The 26378-nt window shown below is 46.3% G+C and overlaps 3 protein-coding genes across 3 annotated transcripts; all 3 read left to right on the top strand.

Moving 5' to 3' along the window:
* LOC8079588 (UDP-glycosyltransferase 89B1) lies at nt 102-4085 on the top strand. The gene is made up of 3 exons (XM_021463129.1): nt 102-592; nt 753-1890; nt 2815-4085. The coding sequence occupies exons 1-3, from the start codon at nt 324-326 to the stop codon at nt 2929-2931; spliced, it is 1524 nt and encodes a 507-aa protein (XP_021318804.1). The 5' UTR covers nt 102-323; the 3' UTR covers nt 2932-4085.
* On the top strand, nt 10302-14049 carry LOC8068487 (probable glucuronosyltransferase Os04g0650300). Its single transcript, XM_002448605.2, has 3 exons — nt 10302-11491; nt 11663-12157; nt 13507-14049. Exons 1-3 carry the CDS (start codon nt 10731-10733, stop codon nt 13613-13615), a joined length of 1365 nt encoding a protein of 454 aa, XP_002448650.1. The 5' UTR covers nt 10302-10730; the 3' UTR covers nt 13616-14049.
* LOC110436266 (oryzain alpha chain) lies at nt 22549-26378 on the top strand. Its single transcript, XM_021462825.1, has 5 exons — nt 22549-23106; nt 24168-24403; nt 24495-24635; nt 25391-25840; nt 25946-26378. The coding sequence occupies exons 1-5, from the start codon at nt 22641-22643 to the stop codon at nt 26045-26047; spliced, it is 1395 nt and encodes a 464-aa protein (XP_021318500.1). The 5' UTR covers nt 22549-22640; the 3' UTR covers nt 26048-26378.

Raw genomic sequence — 26378 nt, 5'->3', positions numbered from 1 at the left:
TCATATAGCTAATTATTAGTATGAATATGATCCACTTGTTAGTATAAGTGGTTGAAGGTGCAAATTGTGAAATGAGTAGTTGATGAAGGCAATTACTAGCCAGCTATGTGTACGTCAGGGAACCGGTAATTGCCTTCGTGTCATTACCGGTTCCCTGACATACACGTAGCCGTGTGCGTTCGTGTTGTTTGGTTTTGGGCACGCTGTCTGCTGTTGACGTAAAAGACGACCGTTTCTACCGGCGGTGAAAACGACACTGGCCGTCTCTCCGGTCTCTCCACCCGGCATCCGCCGCTCTGCCACACTGGCCCCAGGCCCCAGCCATGGAGGCGGCCCCTACCCCCGAGGCGGCGCCGCACATGCTTGTCATCCCCTTCCCGGCGCAGGGCCACGCGCTGCCGCTCCTCGACTTCGTCGCCCTCCTGGCGGCGCGCGGCCTCCGCCTTACTGTTGTCACGACTCCGGCAAACCTCCAGCTCCTCTCCAATCTCCTCGCCGCGCACCCCACCGCCGTCCGCGCCGCCACCTTCCCGTTCCCCTCCCACCCGTCCCTGCCCCCGGGGCTCGAGAACACCAAGGGCTGCAGCCCGAGGCATACAATTGCAGGCGGGGCGGGCTCTTAACGAGGCCCGCATGTTTGGCCCGCAAAGTTTTTATTCGTGGCTGTAGTGACCCAGCTGCAATATTTTTGTGGCCCAACATCTTTGAACCCACCAAGTCTGTTGGGCAAAACGCAAAGCCCGCAAGGCGAGGCACTTCCCCGCCTTCGTCCACGCCTTGGCCGAGCTGCGCGGGCCCATCCTCGCGTGGGCTAAAGCGCAGCCCGATCCCGTCGTCGCGGTCGTCGCCGACTTCTTCTGCGGATGGGCTCAGCCGTTGGCCCGCGAGATCGGCGCCGCGGGGATCGTGTTCTCGCCGTCCGGCGTCCTCGGCACCGCCGTCCCGCACTCGACCTTCCGCCGCCTGGTGTGGCGCCCCGCGGAGTGCGACGACGACGACGAGTTTAGCGTCTTGTTCCCGGCGATTCCCGGCGAGCCGTCGTTCCAGTGGAGAGAGCTCTTGATAATGTACAGGAAGTACATGGCCGGCGCTCTGGACGAGCAGGTCGCCGCGTCGGTGAGGCAGAACTTCCTGTGGAACCTTCACGACAGCTGGGGGTTCGTGTTCAACTCGTTCCGGGCGCTGGAGGGGAGGTACCTGGAGCAGCCGCTCGAGGACCTGGGCTTCAGGCGCGCCTGGGCTGTGGGCCCCGTGGCACCTGACGCAGACGCCGTCGGGCTCGCCGAACTCAGCGCGTGGCTGGACGCGTTCCCGGAAGGTTCGGTCGTGTACGTGTGCTTCGGGAGCCAGGCCGTGCGGAGTCCCGCCGTGGCGGCGGCGCTGGCCGAGGCGCTGGAGCGCTGCGCCGTGCCGTTCGTGTGGGCCGTGGGCGGCGCCGTGGTCCCGGACGGGTTCGAGGCGCGCGCCGCGGCGGTGGGGCGCGGCGTGGTGGTGCGCGGGTGGGCGCCTCAGGTGGCGCTGCTGCGGCACCCGGCGGTGGGGTGGTTCCTGACGCACTGCGGCTGGAACTCCACGCTGGAGGCGGTGGCCGCGGGGGTGCCCATGCTGGCGTGGCCCCTGGTGGCCGACCAGTTCTTCGACGCGCGGCTGCTCGTGGACGAGGCGCGCGTCGCGGTGCGCGCGTGCAAGGGCGGCCTCGGCTTTGTCCCCGACGTGAGCGAGCTGGCGTCCGTCTTGGCCGACGCCACCGGAGAGAAGGGGCGCCACGTCAGGGCCCGCGCCAAGGCGCTCGCGGCGGAGGCCGCCCGTGCGGTGAAGCCAGGCGGGAGCTCGTACGCTGATCTAGAGCTGTTGGTGCAGGAAATCCGGAAGCTAGCTAGCTCACTGCAGGTTCAGGACTAAATTCAGAAATAAAGATTAGTCTCATGCCTTGTTTAGATAAAAAAAACTTTTTAGATTGGATAGAACTAACTAGGTTTAAAAGATTAGTCTCATAAAATACAGTTAAATTATATAATTATTTTTTAAATTTATTGTAAGATTCGATGTGACGGATAATTGTGAAAAGTTTTTAGACTTCTGGGTGAACTAAACAAGGCCATAAAGCAGACATTCAGATTTAGGCCTTGTTTAGTTGTGAAAAGTTTTGGATTTTGGCATTATTGCACTTTCGTTTGTATTTGAAAATAATTGTCTAACTATAGATTAACTAGGCTCAAAAGATAGGTATCGTAAATTACAGATAAATTATACAATTAATTTTTATTTTTTTATATTTAGTGTTATATGCATGCACCACAAGATTTGGTACGACGAGAAATCTTAAAAGGTTTTTAAATTTTGGGTGAACTAAACAATGCCTTAGTTGCTTTCCCGTTGTTATAAGGAGTACCACTGTACTTGAAGAGAGCATCAGGAAAACTGAACATTTTTTTTATAAAGGGTCGAGTATGTTAGCTTGTAAAGTCATGGCCGAAACTGTTCGTCTATTTATTGCGAGAGAAAAACACTTCCTGAGATATGCTCAAGCTGAACTTGGTTGTAGCTTGAACTTGAATCTACCTCTACAACGATTGTTTACTTCCAAAAAATTTTACAAAATAGAAACAATAGTAGTTTTATTTGTACTTGATAAATATTATCCAATCATGAACTAACTAGGTGTAATTAGTTATTTCTTTTATTTATATTTAATGCTCTATGCATATGCTGCAAGATTCGATATAATAGAGAATGTGAAAAATTTTGTAAAATATTTTGAGAACAAGGCCAGTTTCGCACTCACAGTTCTGTTCATCTGTTGTACGTTTGCAGGAGCTGAGCAGCCAATGGCGCATGCTGAACTCCCATCTACCGCTTGTCCTGCGCGGTACAGAAATAAAGCAATCATCTTCGTCGATAAAGCAGATACTTTCAGACATTCAGGTTTAGTTGTTTTCCCCGTTGTACTACCGTACTTGAAGAGGTCATCAGGAAAGCTGAACTTCGCTGTAGCTTGAACCTTAATAATTGCCTGTTCCAGCGTCCTGAACGATTTAGAGACATCAGTAACCACTAACCACTGCTCTGAGAGCTTTCTCATGCGTGCACACGAGTAATTGGTTTCTGTTTGGCACTCACAGTTCTGCTGTATGTTTCGCAGGAACTGAGCAGCTAATAGCGCATGCTGAACGCCTGAACTCCCATCTACCGCTTGTCCTGCGCACTTGCGCGCGCAGTACAGAGCAGCACAATCAGCTCTGTAAGCTGCACCTCGCGTAAGCACCCAAACTGGCATCTTCTGACGGTGCTCGAGGTTAGTTCGTCAGTGTCGCTGCCCTTTCAACAGATGCCACATTGCCACTGTACAAGACTGCAACCGCAAGCATCACGCACATTGTTTTCAGCTCGATTCCCATGGGATCTAACTTCACCACACTGAAAGTTCATGCAAGAAGGGCAAGTGTCGTGCTCACCAAATCATTTGAACGCGACCTACTCAACTACCTCTCCCCAGCCCAGATTCCTACTGGGCTGGCTCTAGATTTGTGAAGCTGCAAGTGAGAAAACAAACACTAGAGGAGCCGCCATCTGAGGAAGACGAGAAACATGCGGTGTCCGATTCCCAAATGCCGACGTTTGAGTCGACCTGCCCGGACCCCCCAATGCCATGACAATTTGACGGATCATCTGATTAGGAAAATTGGCGAGGCAGCAACCCATGTGCCTCCCCTGCCGGCTTTCCAGGGCGAGCTGGAGGAGAGGAGAGGAATCTTGGCGTCCCCCCTGCTTTTAAGCGCGTCTGCTCCTGCATCAGCATCGATCAGGACCTTCCAATCACTAGTTGTACCCAGTACCCCTTTTCTCCCCATTGTTTCAACCCAAAGCAAAGCCAAGAGCCTTCCCGGGCTTCCTCAGCTGAAAACCCGCGGTACCTCTGCAAAAACACGTTTTGACGCTCCGCTGGAGCCGAGTTGTGAACCATGTGGGCAAATTCCCTGGAAGCATATGGGTCATTAGGTCATCTGAGAGCTGGCAGCTAAACTACTCATGTATCTTGCACTAGAATCAAATTACTGTCTTAATCTGAAAGTGTTAGATGCTGAAGAAGTAAACTACTTCTCAAGTTAAGTTACTCCCACCACTTTTACAACTGTTTCCTGACCGACAAAATCTGTTATGAAACCTGATGTCTGATAAGCCTCTCAAAGTCGAGGTATTTATTGTCGAATGGTCTAATCCATGCAACATGATCCCAACAGAAATGAAATGCCCAGGGAAAGAGGAACATGTAACGTCAAATGAAAGCTTAGGTCTTCTTGCCTAATGTTAGGGTCAGGGCCATGTCTCTGCATAGCTGAAGATTTGGCCTGAGCCACCCGTTAAGTCAAACAAGTTGGTTATGGGCTCAGTGGAGGTGTACTACGACCTCATATGATTGCTGTCGTCTAGTGCTTGTTGGATTGTCAAAAAACAAATTAGTGCGGTTTTCATAGTGGAGATAAAGTTTGATGTGCCATATGACTAGACTAAAAATGGAGTTATTAGCTACCTCTAATTGTGCGCAAATTAATGTGGAAACAGTTAGTTGGAAGGCCATAGGCATGCATACTCTATTCGTTCTAAATTGTAAGTCGTTTTAGTTTTAGTAAAGTACATTTTTAGTGTTCAATTTTCAACCCTGAACTACAAAACTGGATAATCAACACTTTCTACCTGCCAAAACTAGACAAACTTTGTCCTTTGGTTGGTTTCTTAGGTCCTTTTCTATTTTTCATAGAAAATCTGGTTTGATCTCTTAAATCTCGTAATTAATTTATTTCAAATTAGAAAATGTAAAACTAGTATCAATTTGTTTTCTAAAGATGTTGTCAATATGTTTATGATTGATATATTGTTATTTGAAACCTGTTAATTTATGCTTCTTTAGCTTTATTGCTTGTAGTCATGCTCATTATATATTAAAACAAATAAGATCCAAATAACTTATATTTTCATTTTGTAAATACCTGTACCCCTTCCTTCCTTCCATTTCATCTATAAAATGGGAAAAAGGGTAGAGAGCTTCCCTGCTGGCTTGTTAAAAAAATAAATTAATTAAAATTTTAGAGATCAAACCATATTTTTATTGTTTGTTAGAAAACCGCCCTTGAACCAGTTAGAGGACTAAATTTTTTGGGTTTCAATAGTTGGAGGATATCCGTTACCCAATTTTGTAGTTGAGGGTTGAACATCAGACGTACCTGCAACTTGAAGGTTGAAAAATATACTTTACCCAACACAATATAAATCTATATGCACAAACCAAAACAGATGTATTACTAAGACATGTTTCATGGTGGATTTGATGAAACGAATTTGATGTTGTAGATGTTGGTGTACTTTTTAATAAACCTGCTTAAAATTAGAGAAGTTTGACTTGAAATTAAAGCAAGTTATATTTTGGAACGGATATATATAGCATACTTCCACTGATTAGAATTGCTGGAGCATGAGTTCAAACAACTAAGTGGTTTCTGTAATCCATCCAACTTTATAGTTTTTACCTCACCATTTTGTTATTGAGTTGATGGATACACCACTATCACTACTTCTACTTCGTGATTATAGGAAATCTATTAACAGTGTAGGACTTACGAGTCAGAAATTACAGTAAGTGAAGTAGTAGAAGCGTTTCATGAGAATCTCCACAGGAAACCTATCAGAATTCAGAAGTGTAGGACTCACACATCACAAGCACTGAATTTGAGCTGTCTCTTGCAATCAACTGATATTACCATCGCTGATGTCGCTAATCTTACAAGCGAAGCATATTATCATTATATTCGATAGACATATAGATATAGTGTCCTCAGCATCACTTGATAATGAGCTACTGAGATTCTCCCGTTTCTGGGTACGTCTAATCAAACTAGCAATTTCCGTTTTTGTCCAGCCTCACGAAATGGAAACATACCAATATGGAGGATTGAAGCTTAAGCATACATCACCCTCCCTAACCTTTCCTTACAAAGCTTACACCGAAATCACATCGCAAAAGCTGAAGATTACGTGATGATTGAACCAAGACACCAGGGAAAAAATTGCAACCCACCCACTCATGGAATCTGAACCCAAAGGGTCCTTTTTTTTTAGGACAAATACAAAAGTACGTGTCCTTGTTTACCAATGTGCCAAAAATGCATAATTGTCCACCCCAACAAACACACATCGCCCGTCCCGTTTCTTCTCCCAAGTGTCGCTATTCTTTCTGTAGCTTGCACACACCGCCACAGTCTCAGACATGTGCAAGCTCAATCAGAACATGTGATCAGTACAGAGCAATAGTTAATGGTAGTTACTAGTTAGCGAGCATTGGCAGCTCGTTTCCTGGATGCAGAGACCGGGAAAAAGGAAGGAGCAAGAGCAAACAACCGCCTTTCTGCCGGAGAAACAACACGCTCCCCATGATGACTCCATCGACCTGCTCCCGATGCTTCCCTGTCGGCTCCTACCGCCGGCGCCCGGCGGATCTATAGTTTTTACTCCTACCTTACCAGCTTACCTGCTGTTGCTTTTGCTTATTCGCCTGGCTCTTCTTGCTGTCGCAGTAAGTGTAACTACACAGCAAAAGAATTTCAAGCTTTGCACTGGAGATAACCTGAGCCCGGCCCCCCTGTTTTGCCGTGTTTCCCTTGAGCTAGAAGCGTTGCCATCTGCTGGCATGGCACGGACGGCGTTTAGCGTAAGCGAGGACGCTCCAACTACTGCTCCCTCCAACCAGTGGTGCCTAAAGAAGGCCATGAGGACGATTAGTTAATACTGAATGCTTAAAAGCACGGAGATGAGCAGCAGAAGAAGGGAAAGAGATGAGGGTCCGGGAGACTCCACCTAACTGCAATTGCAACCCAGACGTCGCTTTTTCCCTTCAGCGAATGAATGATTAATTCCACGAGCTACCTAGCTATAGCTAGCTGTTAACGAGTGATTATGATGAGCACTTTACCATATGGCAGTTTAAACAATTGGAAAGACTGTGGAAAGGGGGGAGGGGAAAAAATAGTGAGTGACCCATGCTGTTCATGTGATCGTACTATGAATTATATTGTGGAGCGAGTGACGCTTGTGTTCTATGTTCACGTTTCACCGAACGGTCAGTACGTCAGGCTAGGCAGAAACGATTGTTCAGACTTGTTCGCAGAAAAGAACTGACCAAACCTCGGAATATATGTTGTACATAGTCCATTTGTAAACCGACTTGGTCGACGGGAGAGAGAAAAAAAGAAGACATTGCAATGCAACTGAATTGTAAGAAAAATGCCGGGTCTGCTGGTCTACTCCTACCCCTGAATTGTTTGTTGCACGGACTGGTAGTTCAGATGCAGTAGTCACCAACGAAAGCCTCTTGGGCGGCCGGTGAGCGTCGCAACAAGACGCGTGCATGCGTAGGTATTGCAAGCAAGGAAGGAGAACGTATCCATTTCAAAGACCGCAATCAGCTTATGCTTATGTCATGTGCATTTGGCATTATTGCTGGCTAGATGATGACCGTTCTTGATCCAGACATTCAGCTCAGCTCAGCTCTGCTCTGTCCTGTCCATCTGTATGCCAAGACTTGTTGGCTTTTGTCTGTATCCGGAGTGGTAGACCGTTGACAAATGGCAATCGATCAGAGCTCTTGATAACTGCAGCGAGCCCCGCTCGATATGCACCATTGGTCAAGCATCCGTTCCTTGAAGTCGTTTGCACAGTGTTCCTTCGCTCGATATGCACCACTGTCTTGCGCTGCCCGTTTCCGGCTGGTTTCTCGCCCGAGATCCACTCGTACAGTACAATCTGGTTCTGACTTCTGAATGAATGGAGCAGAAGTTTTGTTTTCCTGCCATATCTGTCTCCGAGAAAGGAGATCTCCCGTTTGCAACTTGCCCATTCGAGTTCACGGACAGAGGATCTGGCAGACATGTTTCCTGATGCAAAGAAAAAAAAAAGGCTGACAGCATTCAAGCCTGAAGAAGGGTAGTGCAAAGCATAGCAAATTCTATGCCTGGAGGTTAACGTAAATGATAGGGAGAACATGGTACAGTTGCTGCATTTATACTCCGATCCAAACAGAGTGTTCTTTTAAGATCCAGCATTGGCGTGGATCCGGCAAAGCGTTATTACACTGCATGGGCTCACACGTGAATACCATTCCCTAATCATCAGTAAAGGCAAGGCAAGCGACAATGAAACCCTGCAGCAGTTTAAAAGGCCGCTGGTACCGCAACATGGCAGCACAAGCTTCAACTCCTTCCAAATCAAGCTCAAAGCCTCAAACTACGGATACGTTTGTAGCGAATAAAGCTAATCCAGAGCTAAAACAATAGCTCTCTATCATATTTTTTAGTAAGGTGTATTAGCATTTTAGCATTTTTTTAATTATTTTTGCTTTAACATTAAGCGCCACCTCTAAATTCATCGTTTTTAGCAGACAAATTCACCAAAATGGTAGAGCTCCTCAGAGGGTGCTCCACCAACTTAAGTTTGATGAAGTTAAAGGAAATTACGTATCTATATCACTAGTTACACAAGGTACTAATTCAATCTAATTTTTTTAATGTCCTTTCTTCCCTGGACGCTTCTCTTCTTCCCTGCCTCAGCCTCTCTCTCCATCGGCCGGCCATGGCCCAAGAGTAGTACTCATGTACTCCCTCTATTCCATTTAAAATGTCATTTTTATCTTTTAGATTTTTTTGTTAGGCTGTTTATTTTATTTAATTTTTTATGTAAATAATAAAATAATAAATTATTATTAAAGTATTTTTATCGACAAAACAAGTTATAACAAAATAAATAATATTTATATAAAAAATTTAAATAAGATGAACAATGAAACAAGAAGTCTGCAAGTTAAAAATGACACTCTGAATAGGACGCGGGTAGTATGTATGTTTGTTTGTTTGGGTGGGTGGTGAGCCAAGGCAGCAACCAATCGCATGTGTGTGCATGGTTTTTTTAGGTCATGAATCTAGACCACTACTAAGAGCAAGACTAACAATATAGTGCTCTGCTGGTTGTATGTACACTTATAGCCTATCTATGAGCTCACTCATATAGTAACTAGTTCACTTATGATCCATTTGTTAATAATCTAACAAAATTTCATAGTTCGTGTATATAAGATGGTTGCAAGTTTACAATTTACAGCTCATTTTTGTTCTCTTTCATCTCATCTCTCCGTCACCTCAGAACTCAACCCACTTACAACTCTTTATACTTGCACTAATCAAGCATGAGCATCGCCAACGGAGCACGGGATCCGGTGGATAATCAATCTACCATGATAGCAGCTTCTTGGTTTATCGGTTAAACCCATGCGCCATGCACACCTAACAAAAAACTCCACACATGATTGGTTATCGCCGTGGAGCACGGTAAAGAGTTTTTTTAGGATGGAACTTGTCTACACTATTTTTCAGTATATGAGCGTCTCGAAAACAGTGACATAACATCCCTATTGAGACCGCCGTAACTAGCATTTGAAAAAGATTACAGGGGATCTTTTTATTAGCTCTAACTGTGATTTGTTAAAACTTAGCTTACCCATTAACCCTAAATGGATGAGAGTTACTACTAATCTTTAGCGGTTAAGGACAGTGTTCTGCCTATTCCCGGAAAGACCTGAGACGAGGATGCGCCGTCGGTCGAACTGTAAACCTGCAACAATCTATCATTCCATCCTCCCGTCGGAAACGCTGGGAATGGCCGCCATTTCAGACCGTGCGGCCTGACACGGCGGGCGCCGTGTCTGGCGCGTCCTCTGTCCTGGACCGGTCGAATTCATGAATTGCTTTACGCTACGCTTTCGCCACGGCCTCCCCGACTCCTCCACGTACCCACCTTGCAAATGATGGTGCGCTCCGGTTCGGCAGCGGAGCGTACGTACGGCGACAACGCGGAAAACGAAACAGATTTATTGCGGGTGCAAGCGGCGCCCCGTCGGTCGGTCGGTTCTTGTGTCGTTCCAGACGATCCCAACGCAGCAGGCAGCAGCTGCCACCGCAATGCACACATTCATCGTAGCACCGGACCACTGAATTCAATGGCGTTTACCCAGCCAATACGGAGGTACTCGACTGACAGCACTCACTCCGGGAGGGTTTAAAGAATGGAGGTAAAGTGAATGGCCTTTTCTTCGCAGTGCACGAAATGACGAAAGCGTGTTTTCCTGTCAGCGCACGCACACTGCCTAACGGCCGAAAATATTCCGACCCTTTCTGGACGCCAGGGTCTACTGCAGTGAGTCTGAGGCCACCGTCAGCCACCCAACTTGGGTGTCCTTTTCCCTCCGGGCGCTTCGCGTCGCACCAGACCGGCACTGCTCCTCTCCGCGCCGCTGCCAATTGCCAAATTCCCAGGGGACGGAATGGGGCCATCGCCCATCCCCACCACACCATCCGCCACCAGCCGCTTGCCCTTCCTGGCTTCCTCCCCTGCCGCTGCCGCGCTCCTAATAATTGCATCACCCCGTGCCCGCCCTGCTTAATCCTGCTGCAGAAGTAGCCATAATCCTGTGCCTGCCACCTCCCTGCCTGCTTATATCACCACACCAGCTAGCTCCCCATCACCGCCACCGCCGACTACTGCTGCTGCCACCGCCCGCTGGCTGGCTAAAAGCGCGTAGGCTGTGACCGACTGCGAGGGCACCGCACCGGAGAAGGAGCACGCCCGCGCCCGCGCGAACCGCAGCGCAGAGGCAGGGGACTTGTCCGCAGGTCGGTCGATCGGTCGGCATGAAGCTCCCGCTGCTGCGGCCGCTGTGGCCGGGCCTGGGCCCCGCGGCGGGGCCGGCCGACGCGGCGCCGGAGCCGGCCAAGCCGTCGCTGCCGGCAACGTGGCTGCTGCTGCACGCGCTCTTCTGCGCCACCTCCATGGCCGTCGGCTTCCGCTTCTCCCGCCTCATCGTCTACCTCCTCTTCCTGCCCACCCCGCCCATCAACCCCGCCGCGCACCTCGTCTCGCTCGTGTCCCCACCCGCCGTCGTGCTCGCGGGCGCCAACGCCACGGCCATGGCAACGATCACCACGACAACGACCACGACGACCACCGTCACCACCACCACCACCGTGGCCGCCGAGATCGGTGACCACCCGCAGCCGCAGCACCACCACCACCACCACGGCCCCGTCTTCGTCGGCCGACATCCGATCCGCGTCCGCGCCTGGCCCCACCCGGACCCAAGCGAGCTCCTCAAGGCGCACCGCATCCTTGCCGCCGTCCAGAACGCGCAGCGCAGCACCAAGCGCCGTGGCGCGGGACCCGCGAGGCCTGTCATTGCCGTCACCCCGACCACCACCTCCGCGCTCCAGGTGCCGTCGCTGACGTCTCTGGCGCACACCCTCCGCCTCGTTGACGCCCAGCTCGTGTGGATCGTCGTCGAGCCGGGCCACCGCACCGACGCCGTCGCCGCGGTGCTGTCCCGCTCCAACCTCGACTTCCTCCACATCACCGGCGCTGGCGACTCCACGGCGAGCCTGCGATTGCACGCCCTCAGGTACGTACTACGCTTTACGCAGGCTCCAACCACGAGATGGGATCTCACGCACGCACGCCTCTCATAAGTCATCACCTCTTGCTCATCAACTAGCACCATTCCTTCCTGCTCATAATTCAGATCTCCCTCACCACCCCTCTGCTCATTAATTAATAATTAATAATGCAACAGGGAAATTCGGACGAAGCGGATGGACGGCATCGTGGTGTTCGCTGACGAGAACAGCATCCTCCGTACCGAGCTGTTCGACGAGGCGCAGAAGGTGACCACCGTGGGCGCCGTGCCCGTCGGCATCCTTGGCGAGGACGACGGCACCAGCGAGTCCTTCCTCCAGGCGCCGTCGTGCGACGCGGAAGGGAACCTGGTGGGCTACCGCATCTCGGAGGAGACCGTGTTGCCGGCGAACCGGAGCGACATGCTGATGTCCAGCAGGCTGGAGTGGGCCGGCTTCGTGGTGAACGCGCGGGCGCTGTGGGAGGACACCAAGGAGCGGCCGGTGTGGGTGCGCGATCTCAGCGCCATCGACGACGCCGACGCTCGCGCTGCCAGCCCTCTCGCGCTCGTCACCGACGCCGGCCGCGTCGAGCCGCTCGCCAGCTGTGCCCAGGCGGCTCTCGCGTGGTCGCTGCGTTCCGACAGTCTCCACGAGGTCAAATTCCCACACGAGTAAGTTCGCCGGAGACCTCGCCTGCTACTTTGGAATTTCGACTTTTACAAAATTGCCTGCAATTAGTAATTAATAAATGCCTGATAATTAATTGTCCATTCTAGCTAGTTGAATGCTTTTAGATCTAGTACAAGAGTTGGTTTCGTGGTGCGACACGAGGTAGTACACTTTAGTTGCTCAAATTATGGTTGGCGATGGTGGTCATGGCATTCCTAATTGATTCGGTGGGGGTGGTGGCATGATCCCTTGAAAGCAATTTGCGTAGGCCTTGATCACATGCGCAGCGCGCATAACAGGGACTTTTTTAAGAACAAATTCCACAAAGAGTATTGTTAGCACTGTCACAGAATACATACAGACTACAGACTGTGAGTTGTGATCTGTCAATCTCAGTCTCCACTGCCTGACCCCGCCGGTGGTTGCCGTTTTCATAAACAGAGAGTTGGCGTCGTTGGTTCCTGTTCCTTTCGTCTTCGTGTCTTCGTCTCGTAGCATGGCGCCTTGTGTTATAAATTAGCGTTCCCTAAATACAGCCATGATATTAGGATGCATTCTTTTTTTAATATAAGCTGAACAATGATATTATATAGTAGTACTATTAAACATGCAGGGTGACACTTCATTGACTGAGAAAATCGTTTTCCTTGAAAACAAATCATTTCATGATCTTCGTGGTGCGTGTTGTTTAATCACAAAAGGATTATATAATTGACGTAGTACACCTTACTTTCTCCAAAAGCTCTCTATTTGCTCCACATGCCCACCTAATCTAGCTGTCCTATGCATTGTGTCAAAAGCAGAGCCAGGTCATTCTAAATATTCATACCTATCACTTCAATTAACATACCCTTCCTACTCCACCGATGGAACATTTCTAGACCATTCAGTACTATTTTTTATGCAAAATGCGCTTGTTATGGTTACTTTGGTGCGTTTAGTTGTTCTGTCATGCACACAAATTCAGATTTCAAGGTTTGCAGTGCTGAAGACTGAAACGTGTTGTTGGCATATCTGATCAGTGTCATAAGATAAGAGTTGTGAAGGTTTGGTCAATGCACGCCTAATTAAATTGAAGGGACCAAATCTGAGATCTTATGTGTCAGTGGCACATATTTTGAACATACACATTCAATCCAAATAACAATAATTGATGAAACAAATACTTCGTGGTGCCGTGGGTTCAGCTCTTATACCGTTCTTCGCTTGTCCTGTCTATATTACCATGCTACTAGACCATTACGTATTTGACTTAGGGATCACATATGCGCTCCTACTAACTATGTTAAGTTGTTGCTGCTTTCGCCATACAGTAAATCCATGTTTAATCATGTGCACATTTTGTCTGCAGGTGGAAAATCGATCCTCCACTGCTGAATACCGGTGCCCGTCAGCAAACTGTTGAACCAGAGACACAACCGATGCAAACTACTCTAGCAAGCACTGAAGACCAGCACTAGAGGACATTTCTTTTTTTTTTTTCGTGGACAGTACAAGTCAGAGCAAATCAGGCAGCTGTTGCCCCCAATATTTGTCAAAAGTCCACAGCAGTTGCACACTGATGCACCGTCGGTGCCAACCGCTGCCAAAGTAACAGAAGCCGCCTCAGCTCAGCTCATTTCTTTGGACTCTACAGATAAAGCTACCAACAGTACATGTAATCTTGGACACTTCGTCGTCTAAATCCCTTTGTATCGACGTATAAAAAATAGGTAAAAATTTTAATTATCCGTACCTTCGTTCCCCCTTGCTGTAGAATAGCATTGTAGGCATATTGTTTTCGTGTAAAATAGATGAGAGCAGGGACTTGCAAAAGTCTTGTGGTTTGGGAATCGAAGCATTGGTTGTACACTTGTATGAAATAATGAAGATCCAGTTTTCACTTCGTTTTCTATACTCTTTGTACGCACTGTATGTGAAGATGTTTGGCGGTGCAAATTAATTGGTCAATTGGTCTTGGTGTTCCTAACTTTTGAAACCAGCTCATCAGCTATCCTAAACCCTCAACCTGTGGTTACCTTTGATTTTTCACTGTCAAAGTCAAATGTATTCTAGGTATTGGCTGCTGTGTCTAGTACTACCACAACTGAAACATTCCGTTTTAGATACATATTTTATTGGACTCATACTTTTCAAAGCATTAGGCCAGTCTCAATGCATAGTTTCATGGCACAGTTACCAAGACTATAAACTAGTTAATCGAGCCACATGAGTTTTATGAGGATGAAACTCCTCTCTCATCTGATGAAACTCCTTCATTTAATGACTATGTCAAGTCAGCAATTTTGTTTATGTGGCACCCTATTTAATGTGCATGACACTCTAATGAAACATGCATTGAGACTGACCTTACCTCCTTCCAGCGGTCCTAAATTTTCCTGGAGCCTGCAGGATTTTTGTCCAGAACTTAATTTCCAAAGTCCTGTCCAGACCTCCAAAGGTTCTTCAACCTTGTATAAACTTGGAAATTGGAAGTTGCATGGTCGCGTGGACCTGGGCTGTCTGACATTTGTTGGAAGGAATTGGCCCTCGACTAGGAGGCTTCAAATTGGAACAAGAAGCCTATCTCTTGTACTAGTAGAGTTTAACTTGCCAGCCCGGTCCACGTGGTGTGCGTATACTGCGAGGCGAGCCATAACGGGCCCAAAACTTCTTGTGCTAGATCTACCCAAGCGATCGTCACGACAAATCCTATCGATGGGCCGTATAGCTGGTCTGGACCAGTGATGAATCCACGCATAATAGCCCACAGCTCACCATCCACCTCTTTTTCCATTTCTGATGAATGAATCTTCTAAAAGACTAAAAGTAAAATTGTAATAAAACAATATACAGCTAAATTCAAAGAGTGACTAAATTGGGTGGTTGGGTGTATGACCACATTTCCCTCCCAACCAATTGAGTTAGGTTCACTTTTTATTTTTCATGAATCGTTAATGTGAAGCGATCACAAATAAGTCAACATCATCAAACAGCGACAATGCAAAAAGATGAGAGAGAGAGAGATGAGAGAGAGAGAGAGAGAGAGAGAGAGAGAGAGAGAGAGAGAGAGAGAGAGAGAGAGAAACGGAATAACCCGGAGACGTGACTGGGTTAACCGGCTAACTCATCAGCTTCAGAGTTCACAGCATATTTATTAGGTTCAAAGGCTAAAACCTGGTCGGCGGGAAGGTAGAGTACTAGAGTGCAAATGAAAAATGGCACGAGAAAGCAACAGAGAGAAGCGCTGTTGCAGTGAGGCCTTGTTTAGTTTGCGAAACTTTTTGGATTTAGTTATTGTAATATTTTTATTTTATTTGGCAATTGGTATTCAATCATAGATTAATTATACTTAAAAAATTTGTCTCATAAATTATATATAAATTATATAATTAATTATTTTTATCTATATTTAAAGATCCATGTGTAAGTCTAATGGCACGAAAAGATTTTTTTTTTTGGAAACTAATGTGACATTTCGTGCTGGAAACTACATCATGTGCACTTACTTTATTATTATTTTTTTCTCCACGGTTTGGTTGGCCTGTTTTCGGCCGTAACGCGGGCATCTTTCAACCTCAGATGGGTTCACACTTGACAGCTCAACTTCACACAACTCATCGGATGAGGCCCATGTTTGTACGCTACCGGCTACCGCAAGTCCGTAACTAGGCTCAGCAGCTATTGCTGTTGACCCGGGAATTCTTGTTGGACAGATTCACGTGGTATCGCTTTTTTTTTCTTTTGTTTTTTTTTGTGAAAAGAATTGCGTGGTGGCTTGATCGCTCAGTGATGATCTACGTTTGCGTATGAGCTTGTTCTTGCTGGAGAGCCTGAAGAAGAAACTTTCGGGAAAATTGACCGCAGTCCGCGGGCCTTATCTGAATTCTGAACCTGACTTTAGAGGAAGGGCATGATTTAGGTTTTGTTTTTAATTTTATTTTCGTGGAAGAGAGGAAAGAATCTGATTGTACAGTAGTTATGTGGACAAGTCCGAATCTGGACACGCGCCGTTACACTCAGACGTTTTCCTCTTTCGGTTAAGCCCCCGTTTAGTTCAAAAAATTTCTTTTCGTTCCGTCACATTAAATTTTTAGACGCATGCATAAAATATTAAATATAAATTAAAAATAACTAATTATATAGTTTCTATGTAATTTATGAGACGAATCTTGTAAACTTAATTAACTCATAATTAAATATTAATTATCGAATAAAACGAAAATATTAAATAAGTCCTAACTGGTCTTGCGCCACAAAGCGCCCACCCCCCTACCCAGCTACCCTGTTTATGATTTGACACTCAAAAAAACTGTGTATGGTTTTCTTCGTACTGTGCAGTGCTCCAATTCGCAACAAAAAAAACAAAATTACCAACAAATTCTCGGCCCCGAGGCAATTCCCAAGCGAAGGAGAAGGAGAGAGCCTGGCATTGGCAATCGGTGAAGCCGCCGTGGACCGGTCGTTGTCCGAGACCTGAAAACGGAATCCCCTCGTCACCCGGAGCTCGGCGATGGCGAGGACAACCACTACCGAAATATCCGGTGGTTCCAGTGGAGCTCGGGTCGCCCAGCCCAGGGCCGCGTGTTGGCGCGTAGTGCCGAGCTGAAGAATCCACCGGTTCTCCAATTCACAAGGATGACGGAGGAGACCGTCGTGTCTGATCCGTTCCACGGTACAGGAGCGTGGCCATACCATATGCGTTGCGTTGCGTGCGCCGCCAGTGTGGCTGGCTTTGGCCCCGCGGCACGGCACGCTGCAGCGCCGGTTTTACACATGGTTCCGATCCATCCACCGGTCACTTCTGCCTCAACGGCGCACCACAATAATATCACATGATGGGGTGTGCTCTCTGCATTGCATTTGCATATCATTGAAGTCACATGCCTGCCGTATCGCTCTCTGTATTTGGACAGATGAAATCTACCAGTGCCGATCTGCGTTATCTTCCTGCCGGCGGGTCACAGAGGCACATGCCTGAACCAGTGAATCCTACAGGATACAGACGCTGTCTCACAAACCGATACTTGGGATGTTCGTGCGTCGTGCCCGCACCGCAAGTTGCATGGCATTTCCGCGCAGCCTCCCAGTGTATTCACCGGGTCGGATCTTTCTTCCCAGAGCGAGATGACCACCGATCAGGCAGCAGCCAGAGCCAGCCCAGTGGACGATCGACATGGCCAGCACCTGCTGCACTGCATCAAGTGGTGGTGGTGGTACTATCCCCGTATGGGTCGCCGTCGTCCTTTGCCTGCGGCGCGGTGGGGGCGGGGGCGGGGGTAGATGGAGCGAGCGGTCGTGACTACGCTGCAGGCGGCTGCCAGGGCGGCCCTACCGCCGACTGCCGTGACAGGCACTACCGGTGCTGCCCTTCACGTTCCCAAGCAAGCCCTGTTTCAAGTGTCTACGGCAGTGGTAGAGCTATCTTGTTTCTCAAGTCGACAGGGACGTCAAATGAGTTTTTATCCCGCGTAAAATATAAATATCTAGCAGAGAACAGCTACTAGTTATTATACGCACTACTGGTTGCGATAAGCCATGCTCCAGCCGCTGAAGGCTTATCACAAACGCAACCCCAAGTTATGAAATGAGCAAAACCAAGGGCAACTGCTATTGACCATATATAATATTATCATCGGGATAAAAACAAAACGATTTTTTTTTAAAAAAAACAAACTCTTTTTTAGACTAGTCACTAGTACTAGAAAAACACCCCGGCATTACTACGGTGGCGTGCTTGGCTAGTTCGCTGACTGGCGATGGTCATCTCCTCACGGCTCTCGTTTTCCCCGGGAAGAATTTTTTTTTTTTAGCTCCTCACGGGTTCCGGTGTGCGGGGCCTCCACGCATCAGCCAACCAATGGCCGCGATGCCTCGCCGAGATTCCGACGACTCGGTAGATATTTCATTTTCGTTATTCAAATAAAGCAAATAGATATTGTCCTCTTCTCTTAATTTTTTCCACACCCATGCGACCGGCACCGTTTTTTTTGTTTAATGAGATTCCAAGGTGCGCTTTCTTGCGTCTATCAGCCCTGTGGTCGTCACTGTTGCCCCGTACAAACATCAGATGTTTGATGCTAATTAATTAGAATTATTCCCATATTCTGGGATGAAAACACAAATATTTCTATTCCCATGTTATAAAATCACACCCTAAATTTTTGTTCCTAAGGGTTAATTATAAAACCAATCACATGAAAGTTAATTCGTGAGTCAAATCTATTAAGTCTAATTAGCCATGACTTATACAATTAATTTTACAATTAACGCATGTTGAGCAGCTTTGTACGTTGGAAGTACAATACATGAGAGTTCGTCTAGCGGTAGCTAATACTTATATGGTATGTTTAGTACATCTCTGCCTTCAGCTCTCGCGACAGTTTCGGTGAAGCCAAAGGTACTCTACCAGACACTTTATAAGGAGGAGTCACTTTCTAATAAATAGTCACCATAGCCATTTTTTAATCATGAGCCAAAGCCAAAAAAAAAAAACCCCTCTTTGAATGATCTAATTCAGTTGCTTCCTACAAATGTTTCTCTATAGAATAGTGAATCGGAGTGGTTTCTCAACACTTTGTCTAGCTAGCGCATGACATTATTCAGATTTACGAGTTAGTTCACTTAACTGATAAGACATAACTAAAAATAATGTTTGTTAATTTATTGTAAGAGAAAAATATTATTATATGGCTGACAGATTCGACACATATAAGCTCAAGCGAACAGACAGTTTGTTTTACATGAAAAATCATAGACATAGCTTGATTTCTTTTTTAAAAAAAGAATGTAAATCTTTTGTTTTTTTAGAATTATAGGGCGTTGCCCTGTCTTAGCATTAGCAAAGACAACAGCATTCGTCTTTACAGCATCCAGGTGGACTGTAAACCTTTTGTGGATGAAGAACAATTCACTGTGGTCCATTTGAACTGGTTGATTTGAATAGGACCACTAGGAAGATTTCTAGGTTAGAGGGAAGGTAAGAAACAAATAGAAACTACTCACGTGCGGTACATGGGATGGGAGTGATTCTGGTCTATAAAAAGCAGAAAGACTGAAAACGTTTGTAGCTAGAATTGATCATTCTGTGAATGTTTGGCAGCAGGGCCGTCCATAGCATTTTGTTAACCCGGTGCAAAATTAAGTCCTATATATAAGAATATTTGTTTTAGAAACAATCTGTTTTGTTAAACACATCAGAATAATAGAAACTACTCACGTGAGTAACTTCTTAATTACATATTGCAAAAAAACGAGAGTTTCAACTACTAACCTACTATTCAGTAAATATCATTAAAATCAACCTTGGTCATAATATTGTAGCTAATGCTATTGTAAACCTAATCATTTTTAGTATGTCATTGTAGTGCGCATATAAGATCTCAATTGTTTCAATTTGAAAATAAAAAGTTCAATGTGTTGATACCACGATCACTTGAATAGTTAGTAAAATTATAGATGCAAAACTTGTCATGAATTTTTGGATGCAACAATCTTTATGCTTTTGATGAAAACAATAGTATTACTACTTAAACCATAATAATCTTATAAGAGTTTTATAAACTCCACTTTATATTTATTTTATTTAAACAATAGTTTTATACATTCATGGTTCTAAAATTGTAGTTACATACTGTAGTCCGATTTGTTTTGTAAGTTTAGTTCAATCGTGGTATCGGTGAACTTGTAATAAGTTATTAGTATTATCTAAAAATCTTTCAGCCCAAATGTTGTTCGAAAACTCGTGTTCCACGCCTTTGTTAAAAGCAGAGACCAAAACATTGATAGGACGGTGGTACACCCCGCCACTCGTATTTGTGTTAGAACAAGTATTATAGTGGGCTGTAAGATAGCTAAATGATGAGGTGGAGGAGAGAAGAGAGGAGAGAGAGGAGAAGCAGCCTGTAAGCTTACAGCCAACCTAGACACAGGAACCAAGAAACTTTGTGAGAGAGACAAGCGGACCATGTATTAATAGTGAATAGCTAACTATTGTATGGGTGGACTGGAAGAAGGTTGGAAGAAACCTTACAGCCAGCAAGTGGGATGTATTATTAAACTTGCTCTTAAAAGCAGATAACTGCAACTGCATGCAGCTCAAGTTGTCATTGGTGGACTTACATGGAAGTGCGTGCATAGTTACAGCTCAAAATTTTGGCTCCAAAATTTTTTAACCCCGTTTAGTTCTTAGACCTCAATTCTACAAAAATTTTTCTCTTTAGGCTGAAAAATTTCAAATCTAAACAGACCATAATAGTATCATCGTACAAATGCAATGCAAGCGCCCCCAACACCCGTATAATAATATCATCGTAAATGCGATGCAAGCCGCTCCACCATCCGCAGGCGCCTTTTACTGCGGCCTTGTTTAGTTCACTCCAAAAACCAAAAAGTTTTCAAGCCCGTCAATTCGAATCTTGCGGCACATGTATGAAGCATTAAATATAGACGAAAACAAAAACTAATTGCACAGTTTAGCTGTAAATCACGAGACCAATCTTTTGATCCTAGTTAGTCTATGATTAGATAATATTTGTCACAAACAAACGAAAGTGCTATAGTAGCGAAATCCAAAATTTTTTCACATCTAAACAAGGCCTGCGTCTACACATTAATACGGTGCCGTTTGGATCCCATGATATTTTTGAGAATCTGGATAAAAAAATGACGAAAAAAATATTAGATTATGGGATTCAAAAGAAATATCTGAGTTAAAATTCCCCTAAAATTAGTACGGTTTGGACAAGATACTACGTATAATTTTGTTTTTTTCTATGAAGATTGTGAGACCCTCGAAGGATTCAAACGGGGGTCGCCGTACATGCGGGTGTGCTGCGGGCGGGGGAGGACCACGGCGGGACTGGAGCAGATGATCCTGATCATCCGATGGCGAGGAATCCTCATTCCTCGGGAGTGTGTTCACACCTCATCAAGTCCTCAACAACCGGAATCTTCCCGCCCCAATGCGACACTCTGCTCGACTGCCCTCTGCCGCTGCGGCCTTGCCCCCGTAAATGCCCAAGGGCAGGGGGCCGTCCGTCTACAGAGGTTGGTACGTCGCGTTCCGGTGTGCACCATGCTGTCCACTGATTGATTGGTTTCTTGCTACTGGCCCTCCTGCCCGCCGTTCATGCCAACTACTCCTACTATACTTGCCGGTGGCAGTGCAAAAGGGCACCCTCAAATTTCAATGGCCTTGTAATTTTTTTTAAAATTTGGACAACTAACTAAGCTCAAAAGATTTATCTCGTAAATTATAAATAAGCTATATAATTAGTTATTTTTTATTTATATTTAATATTCCATACATATGTCACAAGATTCAATATGACAAGAATTTTTTTTTGGATTTTAGATACAACTAAACAAAGCCAATGTGTCATGTGTGCAAGCTACTTCCACAGACAGTTCCACTGTGTGCCAGTGCTATACCAGAACACGGCTCTCCTTCGTGATTTTTTTCTACTGTTCGTTCATAAGGAGCGCCAATGCAAGAACAAGAAGCGTGTCCCAACACGGAACCGTAACGCGCGTGCGTGGTCGTGTTCTTTGAACAAGATACTCCCCGCCCGGCCGGAGCCCGGAGATAAAAAAAAATCCAAAACTTTATAAGATTCTCCGTCACATCGAATTTTACGGTAAATACATGAAGTATTAAATATAGATAAAAAAATAATTAATTACACAGTTTAACTGTAAATCACGAGACGAATCTTTTAAGTCTAGTTACTTCATAATTAGACAATATTTGTCAAATAAAAACGAAAATGCTACAGTGTCAAAATCCAAAAACTTTTTGCATCTAAACAATAATCCAGCCGGCATCGTTTCCGACTCTTGTTGTATCCGGCGAACGACTAATTATAAAGTGCAGCGGCTGCCGATTAAACAAACAGTGGCAGTAATAATAAAGAGTACACCGAGCATTCCAGTCAAAATCATCCACCTCCACGTTACCACCCCGTCACCCCACTTCTCGGCCTCTCCTTCCTTGTACCTGGTTTCGATTTAAAAAAAACTGGCTAATGCGGGATTACCATTTGGACCGGTAGGCTACTGCACGCATTCATTCACAGCAACACGTCACCGAAAAAAAGAAGAAGAAAAAAATTAAAAGAAATTATTGGTCGCCTTCAATCCAAATATCCAATCCAACCTGTCCACGTCCGCGCCACCTCCACGACCCCACGACCAATAAAAAACCAACCCAAAATATCGTAGTACTGGCGACTGGCCCCGTAGATTAGATGTGAATGAAAATGAATTAAACAACACTTTTAAAATAGCCAATTAAATTACACATTTAAAATAGCCAAGCGACGGGGTGAAAAAAAGAAAAAACCCAAAGGGATCACGGAATCTGGGCCCACCACTCCCACGCCCCCACTTGTATAAAGCGACCCGGATACCAGCCCGTCATGGAAAGAAAAGGAAGGGCCTCCTGTCCACCTCTCATCCCTCCTCTCCCTAGCTAGCAAGCTCTAGCCTTCCTGTAGCGCGTCGGAGATGGGCGCCTCCACCACCACGTCGCTGGCGGCGGCGGCGGCAGCGCTGCTGCTGCTCGTGTCGCTCGCCGCGGCGGCGGACATGTCGATCATCTCCTACGGGGAGCGGAGCGAGGAGGAGACGCGGCGGATGTACGCGGAGTGGATGGCGACGCACGGCCGGACCTACAACGCCATCGGCGAGGAGGAGAGGCGGTATCAGGTGTTCAGGGACAACCTCCGCATCATCGACGAGCACAACGCCGCCGCCGACGCGGGCGTCCACTCCTTCCGCCTGGGGCTCAACCGCTTCGCCGACCTCACCAACGAAGAGTACCGCGCCACCTACCTCGGCGTCAGGACCAAGCCGCAGAGGGAGAGGAAGCTCAGCGCCAGGTACCACGCCGACGATAACGAGGACCTGCCGGAGTCCGTTGATTGGAGGACCAAGGGCGCCGTCGCGGAGGTCAAGGACCAGGGCAGCTGCGGTAAGCTTTCATACCAATCTCCTCCCTGCCTTTTTTTTATTGCTCTCCTGCGGTTGAAAGCTGACCTGCTTAATAATTCTAGATAGAACATGGGTAAGTTGTTCGGGCATGTTTTCTATATGTTTCGCCCGAAAAAACTGTAAAGTCTGTTCATCCGCAACTTGCAGTAGGTAGTTTTTATTGTTATCCACATGAGGAAAAAAAAGGGAGTAGGGGATTTGTGTCTTCTACGGTTCTACCTGAAGGTCAACGCTAAGCGGCAAGCTTCTGCTTCTGCAATTCGTTAGTCGTGCCTTATAATGGGTGGGAGGTTGCAGAGATGGCACGCATATAGATTAGTACGCTTTTGAATTCGAAGTCCATAGATAGACACGCTAACAATTACTTCAAATAAAATTATTCTGTTTGGTTACAGCTTTGTTTCGGTTCTAGAGCTAATTTTATGGGATTTGTTTAACTTGGTCCCGTGTCTTGTTTTATGTGACAAATATTACTGCAATGATTTTCGATACAGTAGGTGTAAAAATTATTCGTGTATTTGATCTGTATTGTCTTGCATGAAAGGCGACATATACTATGTTAAGTAGGTTCATCGAACATGGACATCACCTTGCTCCTTGTGAACTCCAGTGAGGCAGTGACCCTGCTGGAAGGTGCAACCAAGAAAAAATATTACTCCACACTAATAGCAGTCGCTGTCTAGCTGACAAGGTGGCTGGACCAATATGCTCCTTTTCTCCTCTGGACAAGCTCACTTCATGATTCCAGATATTAGCCTTGGAAACGACTTTCATCACGGCTCTTGTGGCCGTTTCACGTTCCTATTGGTCGCCTGTCTCCCTCGGCATCCTATTCATCACCACAAATTTCTTCTCTTAAATAAAAATATGCTACGCCCATAAGATATTTTCCACTCTATTGTGGGTAGCTTTCACTCTTTTGATTTTATAACTCTGTGTTGTTACTTGGCTGGCTGCCTTTTTTAAATTGACGTGCAGGATTAAACAATAATGCTGATGACATATTGACATTGAAATCTAATCTATGTTTATCTCTTCCAGGGAGTTGCTGGGCTTTCTCAACAATAGCAGCTGTGGAAGGCATCAACCAGATTGTTACGGGCGACTTGATCTCCTTGTCTGAGCAGGAGCTTGTCGACTGTGACACTTCATACAACCAGGGGTGCAATGGAGGTCTGATGGACTATGCGTTTGAGTTCATCATCAACAATGGTGGAATCGACACAGAGTCTGATTACCCTTACAAGGGCACAGATGGCCGGTGTGATGCCAACAAGGTATTTTTCGCTTCATGGTTTCCCTTGATTTTCCAAATACCAGCGTCATTTTTTCTCTTACTGCTGGTTTTGTGCGTTGGGTTCATTGCAGAAAAACGCGAAGGTTGTTACTATCGACAGCTATGAAGATGTACCAGCGAACAGTGAGAAGAGTCTGCAGAAAGCAGTTGCAAACCAGCCCGTCAGTGTTGCTATTGAGGCTGGTGGCAATGCATTTCAGCTCTACAGCTCGGTAATTGACACTAACCTTGCTGCTGGATTCATCTGTGGACCATTTGGTTAAATTCAGAGATGAATTTATGGAATCATCTAGTATTTGACTATCAGTAGGTAGCGATTAGTTGATGGTATCTCCATGACCGTAAAAGAAAGACCATCTGCCTTGAACAAGACATGCACATGTTAGGTTGAGTCACCTAATTGCTTTAAAATTGTCCCCATCATATCGCTTTGCTCAAGATTATTTTCTCTACAAGGAATGATTCTGCTGTCACTCTGCAAGTTGCAAGTGTTACATCAATTATAATACCTTGTTCATACCCCTGACTTAGTTTACTAAATCCAGACTACATAATAGCAATGCAATACAATAGTGCTTCAGTGCCCCACCACTTTGCACGAATCATGCTGCTTTATTTTTGTCGAAGACTATACTGCCCCTCCTTGGCTGGTTCCCTGCGAAGCATTTTTAATGGTACACAGTTTTGAAGTGTTTTTGTGAGGGCTTTTGGAAAGATGTGCTTTGGTAAGAGAGTGGTGTCAGCTATCATCCACTTCCATCAAAAGCTGGGCAGAAGATCCTGAAAATGTTTTCCCTTGTCATAAAGTTAAATAGGCATTTTCAGACAAATGCATTGTCCACAATTTCGCAGATACCTACACCTACTCCATCTTGTTTTTTTATCTCATCGTTCGTTGTTGTTACTATTAGTGTCAACTCCATGAATCAGCTGTCTTGTACTGATGACTAACATTTCCTGGTCTCAGGGTATCTTCACTGGAAAGTGTGGAACAGCGTTGGACCATGGTGTCACGGCCGTCGGCTATGGCACAGAGAATGGAAAGGACTACTGGATCGTTAAGAACTCATGGGGCAGCAGCTGGGGCGAGTCCGGTTACATCAGGATGGAGCGCAACATCAAGGACTCCAGCGGCAAGTGCGGTATCGCCGTTGAGCCATCGTACCCCCTGAAGGAGGGCGCCAACCCCCCGAACCCTGGCCCGACTCCGCCGTCCCCCACCCCAGAGCCCAGCGTCTGCGACAACTACTACTCGTGCCCTGAGAGCACCACCTGCTGCTGCATCTACGAGTATGGCAAGTACTGCTTCGCCTGGGGCTGCTGCCCGCTCGAGGGCGCCACCTGCTGTGACGATCACTACAGCTGCTGCCCCCATGACTACCCCATCTGCAACGTCCAGCAGGGAACCTGCCTCATGGTAAATGATCGGAACATTTCATGGTCTTTTTTTCTTCAGTTAGCTATGAAATCATTGTAAAGTTTCGTCTGATTCTAACTGACAAATTCGCTGCTTAACGAACAGGGCAAGGACAGCCCACTGTCAGTGAAGGCTACGAAGCGCACCCTGGCCAAGCCGCACTGGGCTTTCTCTGGCAACACTGATGGCATGAAGAGCAGCGCTTGAGAAAACGCAGCATGGCATTAAGGCCGTCAACAGCCAGGGTGATTAGAGCCCCAGCATGCAAAATGATCACCTGGTCGCTCATCCTTGACTAAAGCATGGCTCGGCGGTCGCTGTTTACCTATATCCCTATAGTAGGTACTCCTGTACATAAAGCCTGAAAAAATGGGTTCAGTTGTTTATCGAACTCTGCCAAATTTGCTTTTGCATATAATGTAAAATTCAGCTAGCTCTGCTAAGCTCCTCGCTTCAGTTCGACAGAACTGCAATTGATATTGATGTTATGGAAATTGATATTGGAACAATCAGCAATATTATGCTTATATTCATTTCT

The sequence above is a fragment of the Sorghum bicolor genome, chromosome 6 (assembly GCF_000003195.3).
Source record: "Sorghum bicolor cultivar BTx623 chromosome 6, Sorghum_bicolor_NCBIv3, whole genome shotgun sequence".
NCBI lineage: Eukaryota > Viridiplantae > Streptophyta > Magnoliopsida > Poales > Poaceae > Sorghum > Sorghum bicolor.
Note: the sequence above shows the minus strand (reverse complement) of the source record. Positions and strands in the feature narration are given on the sequence as shown.

Excerpts from the sequence above, each read along its gene's own strand:
- LOC8079588 (XM_021463129.1), top strand. The coding sequence starts at position 324 with ATGGAGGCGGCCCCTACCCCCGAGGCGGCGCCGCACATGCTTGTCATC. Across the intron at positions 593-752 it reads ACCAAGGGCTGCAGCCCGAG|GCACTTCCCCGCCTTCGTCC; the intron begins GCATACAATTGC and ends CCGCAAGGCGAG. Across the intron at positions 1,891-2,814 it reads AGCTAGCTAGCTCACTGCAG|GAGCTGAGCAGCCAATGGCG; the intron begins GTTCAGGACTAA and ends GTACGTTTGCAG.
- LOC8068487 (XM_002448605.2), top strand. The coding sequence starts at position 10,731 with ATGAAGCTCCCGCTGCTGCGGCCGCTGTGGCCGGGCCTGGGCCCCGCG. Across the intron at positions 11,492-11,662 it reads CTGCGATTGCACGCCCTCAG|GGAAATTCGGACGAAGCGGA; the intron begins GTACGTACTACG and ends ATAATGCAACAG. Across the intron at positions 12,158-13,506 it reads GAGGTCAAATTCCCACACGA|GTGGAAAATCGATCCTCCAC; the intron begins GTAAGTTCGCCG and ends TTTTGTCTGCAG.
- LOC110436266 (XM_021462825.1), top strand. The coding sequence starts at position 22,641 with ATGGGCGCCTCCACCACCACGTCGCTGGCGGCGGCGGCGGCAGCGCTG. Across the intron at positions 24,636-25,390 it reads CATTTCAGCTCTACAGCTCG|GGTATCTTCACTGGAAAGTG; the intron begins GTAATTGACACT and ends TCCTGGTCTCAG. Across the intron at positions 25,841-25,945 it reads AGCAGGGAACCTGCCTCATG|GGCAAGGACAGCCCACTGTC; the intron begins GTAAATGATCGG and ends CTTAACGAACAG.